Source organism: Triticum urartu, chromosome 5 (assembly GCF_003073215.2).
Source record: "Triticum urartu cultivar G1812 chromosome 5, Tu2.1, whole genome shotgun sequence".
Lineage (NCBI taxonomy): Eukaryota > Viridiplantae > Streptophyta > Magnoliopsida > Poales > Poaceae > Triticum > Triticum urartu.
In genome coordinates this window covers 109,166,426-109,176,401 of record NC_053026.1, presented here as the reverse complement: position 1 = coordinate 109,176,401, position 9,976 = coordinate 109,166,426, and the positions used below count along the sequence as shown (strand labels likewise).

At 43.7% G+C, this 9,976-nt stretch overlaps 1 protein-coding gene across 1 annotated transcript; it reads left to right on the top strand.

The window, feature by feature from the left end:
• The first annotated feature begins 2,627 nt into the window (after positions 1 to 2,627).
• LOC125508092 (importin subunit beta-1-like) lies at positions 2,628 to 8,418 on the top strand. The gene is made up of 3 exons (XM_048672675.1): positions 2,628 to 2,878; positions 3,679 to 6,105; positions 7,344 to 8,418. Exons 2-3 carry the CDS (start codon positions 3,686 to 3,688, stop codon positions 7,540 to 7,542), a joined length of 2,619 nt encoding a protein of 872 aa, XP_048528632.1. The 5' UTR covers positions 2,628 to 2,878; positions 3,679 to 3,685; the 3' UTR covers positions 7,543 to 8,418.
• The last annotated feature ends 1,558 nt before the right edge of the window (positions 8,419 to 9,976 follow it).

The window sequence follows — 9,976 nt, the reverse complement described above, 5'->3', positions numbered from 1 at the left end:
AGGAACTTCGGTAACACATCCTCGTCTTCACCGGCTCCACTTTTGGTCATCTCGTCCCTTTACTTTTGCAAGCTTACTTGTGTTACTTTCCTTGCTTGCTTGTGTGTGTTGCATCATATAGGTTGTTCACCTAGTTGCATATCTAGACAACCTACTTTAATGCAAAGTTTAATTTGGTAAAGAAAAGCTAAAAATTGTTAGTTGCCTATTCACCCCCCCTCTAATCAACTATATCGATCCTTTCACGGGGCCTTAGCACGACGACTTCCCGACTGTCTACTACAACAAGTTGTGCCCGACTCCGGCGAGGGAGGGGTGATGACGGCGGCGCGCCTTCGGCTCGCTTCAGTGATTGTAGTCGTCGCTAGGTGGTCTACGGATCTGGATGTAATTTTTATTATTTCTAGTGTTCGTTGTACTGCCATGATAGAAGATGAATAGATTGAAAGTTTTCTCGCAAAAAAATAGAGTGTGAGTACATTTTGTGCAGTCTGATAGGAAGATACAGATCTACTCGACTACAATCATCGAAACAGAAAATGTACAACACGAAAGTCATGTGAAACAACGAGATGGACCTAGGGGTCAAAGCAAATTTCAGACGGTCAGCTGTGTGCGGCGAATTTGCCGAAATTCATCATAAAAAGCTCCAAACATGAATACAATATTATACATTTACACTCAATGAAACTACAAGCCTATCACCTGAATGGAATGATAACCTAGATGTGCGTCTTTTTAGAACATGTGCAAACCCACTTTACACCCATCACCGGAGCCATATGGGTTCGCTAGATTGCGTCTCTTGGTCTAGCTGGCTGGAAACGGTCGATTCAAGTGTTCAAGGTTTACGCGACCCTTTTCGCAAAAAAAAGTTTATGCGGCCCAAGGGTTTGGTGCAAGACACACAATTAAACGGGTCAAATTATACCGCGCAGGCCTAGTTAAACTTCATAGTTCATACAAGCTACAAAACACACCATGCATGGCACTAGTAGCAGTCCACCAATCTCTCGTGTTGATATGGGCCTAAGTGAACACGATAGAAGACGAGTACATAATTGACTGAACCAAAAATAATCTTTAGGTGACTGACGTGTAGCAAACGCAAATATTTACTTATAGGTCAAAAATCTTTTTTTTAAATTATAGGTCAAAGATCTTTAGCACTTTATCCAACGAGAACTGGGTAAATAAAACCACAACACACTTCTCTACTATCTCACAACATTGGCTCAACTGCATAGTTGATGAGGGGTGGGCCCAGGTTTTGAAGAATGCGTATTCAATTTTTGAAACATTCTTTTGGGAGTCTATACCCTCACGATTATAACTGATTTTAACACCACATTCAGTACATGTATGCAATGTAATCATATACCAAAATAAGAAGCCAATTAGGCAGATTAACTCACCCTTGTACAATTGTACTTTTTATGAGCAAACATTGAAAATTTTGTTCTTGGACAATGGAAGAAGTACTGAAGTATGAAGAGCGACAATGCAGGGCGTCCTCTCGAACAATCCTATGCAGCTCGTCGGGCGCCTGCACTGTGCGGCCGCACAGCCGCCGGCCATCTGCACCTGCCTGCTGCAGCCGCTGTGCACCCCTGCCGCGTGATCAACCCTACCTCGAGTCGGCGGCCGTGTGCGACATTGGGATTTGGGGAGCCGAGCGAAGTGGTGCGCAAGTTCTCTACGTGTGCGTGAATGCGCGGTGGATCACTTCTGCTTGTCTTCATGTGCGAGTGATCATGCCATCATGGTTGTTTCATTACTAGAGGGAGTAGTTTTTTTTTTTTTGAGGATCAAGAGGGAGTAGCTAATTAGCTATTCATGTACTGGGCTTGGGCCATGTGGGGTGTGGAGGAAGAAAACCACGTGGGCTGAAATGCGTGCACATGTGGGCTGAAATGCGTGCACCCATCAGATTTTTTGTTAGTTTTTTCTCTTGCGCATATGCACATTATACACTGTATATATCTATTTTTTTGCTAAATATAATAGGTATTCAACTGAATATGCATGAACTGAAGTGGGTTTGCCTCTCATGAGGGTACTACCATGATCACGTTAGTCCTGCTAATTTACTCTTCCGTTTCATATTAATTGTCGTTGAAACTTATCTATCTAGACATATACTAGATACATCCGTTTGAGTCCCCCTCAAAAAAAGAAAGATACCTCCGTTTGAGCAACAACTAAGATAGCTGAATTCCCCTAAAAAAAACTAAAATAGTTTTTTTGAGTAAAAAAAAGCTGAATGTTTAATAACCTACATCGTTCAGTTAATAGGCATTTTTCAACAAAACAGACCAAACAATACAATATCGATGAAATCCGACTATGAGATTAACCCCCCCTAAAAAAAGAATGAGATTAACCGGCCAAATTGGCTCGTGGAAAGCCACGACTCTCTCTTCTCTTTTTAAAATCGTGGAAGGAAAGCAACTGCCAGGTAGCGTCCAAACCCAAATAAACCAGCCAACCAAAGCAAAAACTAATCCCACCCAATCAAACCCGCTTCCCACATCACTGCCGTCCGCCGCGGATCAGACGGCCAGGACCCCTTCCCCCCGGGGCGCAGCTTGCTCCCAGCACACCAAAGAAAACCCTTTTTTTCCTTTTCTTTTCCCCAGATTTCCTCCCCTCTCCCCTCTCCCCTCCCTCCGCTCCTCTCGCAGCCTCCCTCACCGCCGTCGCCGAATCGCGGAGCTCCCGCGCCGCCCAATCGCAGGGCTCGCCCCGTCGCCCAATCGCAGAGCTGCCGCCTCGGCTCCGTCGCGCGACCTTCGACGTCTGAAGCTCCGCCGCGCCGGCCAGCTACATCCCGCCCGCCGTCGCCAACTACCTCCCCGTCTCAGCAGCCAGCAGGAAGGTAGGACGCAGAAGCGCACCTCCGCCCTCCGTCTCTCCCCATCCACCCTTGTTCCGTTCTCCTCTTGTTGCCAGAAAGTAGGTAGCACGTATAAGGTAGAACTTCCAGGCAGATCTGTTGTGGTTTTATATGTATGTTAAGGCGGATCTGATGCATACTTAGATCTGATGCCCACTTTGAAACTGTAAACCGTAGAATTGGCTGAGAGTTCCTATTGCTCTATTTTGGTGTTAGTATTCACTGGGTAATCACTGGAAGTCGGTCTCTGTTTTTTTTTGTGCAGTATCCACATATGCCTGAGTGATCTAGATTAAGGAAGAAATTGCTAGTTCATTGGTAGAGGGAAGCAGTTATATCAATGAAATAGTGTTTAATACAGTTCTTGTTAGCAGATGCTTTAGGTGTTACACATGGACCTGATTCCATGTAAAAATACAAGGTCTCGTTTAAAACAAGGCCACTGTCAGATTTTTGTACACTCCCAGTGCTAAGGAAAAGTAGTATGTTGTCCTGCTCTTGTCAGATTTTATACATCTCTTTAGAATTTTGCCATTCATGTTCACTGTTTGCTTTCTTGCTGATGAGGTTGCCTTAAGCAACGGTTAGCTCGTTGTAGAAAGATGTGTTTTCCTTCAATCCTGATTGCGTGTCTCATTAACTTTAAGTTGTAGAATATTTTGTAGTATGGTTTGGCTCTACCCAAAAGAGGACTTTACTTTGTCAAGAGAGTTCTATTTTTTTAATGATGTATGGAGTTTTTATATCATGAGCTATCTGACTCTCCTATTTTGGGCCTACAGAGTCAGCATGTCGTTGGATGTTACTCAAATACTCCTCAGTGCGCAATCTGCTGACGGCTTGATTAGAAAGCATGCTGAAGAAAGCCTCAAGCAGTTTCAGGAGCAAAACCTCCCAGGTTTCTTGCTCTCCCTCTCAACTGAGTTGGCCACCAATGAGAAACCTGAGGAGAGCCGCAGATTGGCTGGTCTGATCCTCAAGAATGCACTCGACGCAAAGGAGCAGCACAGGAAGAACGAACTTTTCCAGAGATGGCTCGCACTGGATGCTGGTGTCAAGGCACAAGTTAAAGCATTGTTGCTGCAAACTCTCTCATCTCCTGTTGCAAGTGCCAGATCTACATCTTCTCAAGTCATCGCAAAGATTGCTGGCATTGAGATCCCTCAAAAGCAATGGCCCGAGCTTATAGGATCATTGCTATCAAACATACATCAGGTACAGCCAAACGTCAAGCAGGCAACGCTTGAGACACTTGGCTATTTATGCGAGGAAGTTTCTCCTGAAGCTGTCGACCAAGACCAAGTCAACAAGATACTTACAGCTGTTGTTCAGGGTATGAATGCTTCTGAAGGGAACTCTGAAGTGAGGCTTGCAGCCACACGAGCATTGTATAATGCATTGGGCTTTGCTCAGGTTAATTTCTCCAATGACATGGAGCGTGATTATATCATGAGAGTCGTCTGTGAAGCAACACAGTCACCAGATGTGAAGATAAGACAGGCTGCCTTTGAGTGTTTGGTGGCTATTTCATCAACTTATTACGATAAGCTGGCCACATACATGCAGGATATATTTAATATCACTGCAAAGGCTGTGAGGGGAGATGAGGAGTCGGTTGCACTTCAGGCCATGGAATTCTGGAGTTCCATATGTGATGAGGAAATCGACATTTTGGACGAGTACAGTAGTGAATTTACAGCTGATTCTGATGTTCCTTGCTACTATTTTATCAAGCAAGCTCTTCCTGCCCTAGTGCCAATGCTGCTGGAGACTCTCCTCAAACAGGAGGATGACCAAGACTTGGATGAAGGTGCTTGGAATCTTGCAATGGCTGGGGGTACTTGTTTGGGCCTGGTGGCGAGGACTGTTGGGGATGATATTGTTCCTCTTGTGATGCCTTTCGTTGAGGAGAACATAACAAAACCTGAATGGAGACACAGAGAGGCTGCAACATATGCTTTTGGTTCCATTTTGGAGGGTCCATCAGCTGATAAACTGACCCCTCTAGTTAATGTCGCCTTGAATTTTATGCTGTCTGCCTTAGTAAAGGACCCAAATAACCATGTGAAGGACACAACTGCTTGGACCCTTGGAAGAATATTCGAGTTTCTTCATGGTTCTGCACTTGAAACTGCTCCTGTCATTACAGCTGAGAACTGCCAGCAAATACTGACTGTGCTGCTTCAAAGCATGAAGGATGTCCCAAATGTGGCAGAGAAGGCATGTGGGGCACTCTATTTCCTTGCTCAAGGCTATGTTGATGCTGGATCGGCGTCACCATTATCCCCTTTCTTTCAAGATATTGTTCAGAGCCTTCTTGTGACCAGTCACAGAGAGGATGCTGGTGAATCCAGGCTGCGTACTGCAGCTTATGAGACTCTAAATGAAGTTGTCAGGTGCTCCACTGAGGAGACAGCTCCTATCGTTATGCAGCTAGTACCTGTGATTATGATGGAACTCCATAATACACTTGAAGCGGGGAAGTTGTCAACTGATGAGAGGGAGAAGCGGAGCGATCTGCAGGGCCTTCTTTGTGGTTGCCTACAGGTTATTATCCAGAAGTTGGGAGGGATGGAGTCAACAAAGTTTGCCTTCTTACAGTATGCAGATCAGATGATGGATCTGTTTTTGAGAGTTTTTGCTTGTCGAAATGCCACGGTGCATGAGGAGGCTATGCTTGCTATCGGTGCACTTGCATATGCAGCTGGTTCGAACTTCGCGAAGTACATGGCACAGTTCTATCAGTATTTGGAAATGGGACTTCAGAACTTTGAAGAGTATCAGGTGTGTGCCATTACGGTGGGTGTTGTGGGTGACTTGTGCAGGGCACTGGAGGACAAAATTTTGCCCTACTGTGATGGCATCATGACCCAGCTCCTGAAGGATCTATCCAGCAATCAGTTGCACAGATCTGTAAAACCTCCTATATTCTCATGCTTTGGTGATATTGCACTGGCAATTGGAGAGAACTTTGAGAAGTATTTGATCTATGCCATGCCCATGCTACAAAGTGCGGCAGATTTGTCGGCGCACACAACTGCAACTGATGATGAAATGCTTGACTACACCAATCAACTAAGAAATGGCATCTTGGAGGCCTACTCTGGTATTCTTCAAGGATTCAAGAGTTCCCCTAAGACACAGTTACTGATGCCGTATGCTCCACATATTCTTCAGTTCCTTGATGCCCTTCATAATGGAAAGGATATGTAAGTCGTCCAGAATTCCTTCATTGCTCCCTTATTTTACATTATCTATATGTCCTGCTTTCTGGATGCTCAAGGAAACTAATGCAAACACATAGATAGATAATAATAATTAGACAATTTTCCTTGTATGCTAGGCAAATGCCCACCTGTAGCTTTAAAAAATATACAAGGTCCAAAGTACTGGAAAATTAAACTAAGTTGATGTATCCTTAAGCTAATTTTCTGTGAACGGATAATTGCTTATGTGATACTGAATAAGTACCACTGTACTAGTTGTATCATATGCCACTGAAAGATTCACAATTCACTCAGTACCCTTGCGGAAAGCACTCAACCGGCCTTGCTCTTCTGAATTATATGAATGAGTCTAAAGCTGCAATTGGTGAATTCACTTTTTCATAGCTACTTTTGAAACTTCATTAGATGCAATCGCCATTATTGGGCTGTTGATATGCTTCACAAAATACGTGTTAGTTTTTCACTGAATTGCTGAATTGGCCAACAAGAATAGGCCTCGTCTGGTTCAGTGTTTGCGCACGGTTGCGTGCAGTGCTAAACCAGGTTAAAATGGTCAGTTTACCCACTAGACGATAGTGCATTAACTCCTAGCTAACACTGAAGGAAAATATGAATATTTTGAAAGTGGGTCGTATAGAATAAATAGTGTTTTCCATTGGCTATGATGAAACTAGACTATTCTCAGTGATATATAAGCAATGTTCTCCAAAATGTGGATATAGTTGACAGGTGTTAAATCCATATAGTCCGTTACAGGCCTACTTAAATTTAATGTGCTTTAGGTATCATGTTTGGTCAAGCTAAGCCTGGCAGAGTTTCTTTGTTGGTGAATTTTTTATTGTGAACTGCTGCATTAGATTGTAGTGTTCGGTTTTCATTTACTAACGGGCGTTAGAACTAATTTTGGATTTCTTGCTGTGCATGGACTAAGCTTCGCCATCTTTTATATTTGTTTTATTGATGTATTTTGTTTGCGTTCAAACCGCCACTAAGAGGGAAAGGGCCAAATCCAGTTTGGATAGTGTGTCGTCACACTTACATACACCTTGCACTATTGCCAGAATAGGATCTCTCTCCCAAAGCCTCTCAGCCAACCAATACCACACCCATATAATGACCAGTCTCATTTTTATGACTAAGCACCGATAGTGAAGCATTATCACAATAATTAACCAATATTCCAGCACACTAATTTTTAAAATTGTCTCTTACCATTTCAGGGATGATTCTGTGATGAAGACTGCAATAGGTGTCTTGGGAGATCTGGCAGACACATTGGGTGTTAATGCTGGTCCTTTGATCAATCAATCCACCTCAAGCAAGCAATTTTTGGACGAGTGCTTATCATCTGATGATCCTTTGGTCAAAGAATCAGCTGACTGGGCAAGGATTGCAATCAGCCGTGCGGTTTCGGGTTGACGTGACATTTGTCTCGAGTCTGCACATGCATCCATCCACGAGTCAGTCCAGGTCTTCGGTTGCATCATGTCTAGACCTGCTCTTTGGAGAAGTCCACCGTCCTCAAAGCAGAGTCGGAGGGTCCTCACTAACTCATGCATCAGTACATGTGTCAACCCAGCCTTTTTCACATCTGCGGAAAAGAGGGTTAAGTTGGCCACCTGCTAACTTTTCTAAAAAAAGGAATCCAGGAGCTTCTATTGTCGCCTGCGACACCGATGGTCCCTTGGTGTGGCATCCGCGCTTATGGTCGGGGCGCTCTTGCTTTCCATTGCATCCATTGCATGCATTGAACATTGGTCATATGGTCACTCACTAAAAGGCCCGGTTGCTTATTCATCCATTATGCATAAGGGGCTCGCGTGCATTGTCACAGGATTTTTGTACTGCTCAGGGTGTCCAACTTCACTATGTGGGGGCATGTTCCTCCTGAGCTCGCATTTTTTTTCTTTTGCATTTGCATTGTCTTGCATTCATCCCAGACGGTTTTGTAAGGGTTCTTTTGGTCAAAAACTGAGATCCCAGACGGTTGTGTCGGTTTATTTCAAGGTGTTGTCAGAGCAGTGCGTGATTGCGCTCTTTTTTTTTTGGTCATCTATGCTGCTGTCCCATATCAGCTTCTTTGAAGCTTGTGCTGGCGGGTGGAAACGAACAATTATAGGTCTTGGAGTGGTTTTGTTTTGGGGGGCAGTTGTCGAGTTGTATTTGTTTATTACAGGAATTGTATTATTATGTGGAACGCCGCCACCTCCTATCAGACACGTCATATCGTTGGCTGTGTATACGAGAATATGATGATGCATGTGTTCAATGATATGGATTTTGCCTTTTCCTCTATCCTCAGCTCTGGCACATGTGCTTGAGTGATTGATAAATTATTGGGCATTTAGCTACAACTCTTACGCAGTTCCTCTATGGTAGTAGAAGGCATTTGATCTTTATGTCGTTGCTCTACATGGATATGCGTGTAAACAATATCGAGCGCTACACAGACATGTGCTTTGTCCTACATGTAAACAATATCGAGCGCTACACAGACATGTGCTTTGTCATCCTGCTCTGTTCCACATTGTTTTTTTAACCGGGCATAAACCCCATTCCGTTAACTGAACAACAATAACGGAAATACATCAGTTCAGAAGGAGCCAGGACAGCAGATAATTGCCAAAACATAGTCCAACGCTTGCATAGGAGCAAAGGAGACACACGCCCACACAAGGGGACAAACCAAAGTGGCACAAACGGCACTCAAAACAGACACAACCGAAACACATAAACTCAAGCATGGTGAGAACTCGTGGAATGCTCCATCCGCAGCATCACTCTTGAAGCAAAGCCCAGCCGTATTGGAGAGCTTCAAGCATCACCCCCATCCTGAACCGCAGCGCATATCCACATTATGTTAGACGCATTGTCCTTCAGCATCTTGGCTCCCTTCCTCACATCCTCAACATCCTCACGTCGTAGAAGCCTTACCCAATATGTTAAAAAAGCACAAGTAGAGAAACAACTACAAAAGGGGTTTTAAGAACTTTAAATTCAAACATCGCCCTATCGCGACAATTCCAAATAGCCCAACAAATAGCAGCTAAACAAATAGTATAGAAAGTCCCCCCACCTTCCCAAGGAAAACAACAAAGCACCTGGAGTAAGCTTGCCATATGTTGTTTGGGCAAAGATCGGTGCCAAAAACACTGAACACAATACGCCAGGTAACTCTGGTAACCAGACACAAGAAGAAAATATATTGCGTGGTCACTCATTCGCCACAAAAGGAACACTTAGGGTTACCCTTCTAGTTCCTCCCTTTCATAATACCCCTCGTCAAAATCGCATCCTAGAAAAGCTGTCACAGGAAAAATCTGAATTTTCATGAAAGCTTCGTTTGCCACATCCATCTATAGTCACAACGAGACAAGTTTTGCCCCAATAGGCTATAGACAGATGATGCGGCTTAAACTACGTGGTATTTTCTCAAAGAGGAAGGGATGATGCAACACAGCTGAAAGGACCACGATGTCGCCTAGAGGGGGGGGGGGGGTGAATAGGCGTTTTAAAATCTTTTACGGATTTGGCTATATCCTAATGCGGAAATAAACTAAGCGGATACTTTTTAAGCACAAATCCTAAATATACTAGGCTCACTAAGTGCACCAACAACTTAGGATAAACAGGATGAGAACAACGAGGATATGAGTAAGCACAAGTAAGTCACACAAACTTACTCAATGTATATCACGAGATATGAAAATGAATAATACACACAACCACAAGTAAGCAATACAAGCTTACACAAATTGTATCACAATATATGGAATTGAATGATACAAGCAAACTCAAGTAAGCACTACAAGCTTACACAATTTATGTTACAAGATATGGAAATGAATTTTAC

Excerpts from the sequence above, each read along its gene's own strand:
- LOC125508092 (XM_048672675.1), top strand. The coding sequence starts at position 3,686 with ATGTCGTTGGATGTTACTCAAATACTCCTCAGTGCGCAATCTGCTGAC. Across the intron at positions 6,106-7,343 it reads CTTCATAATGGAAAGGATAT|GGATGATTCTGTGATGAAGA; the intron begins GTAAGTCGTCCA and ends TTACCATTTCAG.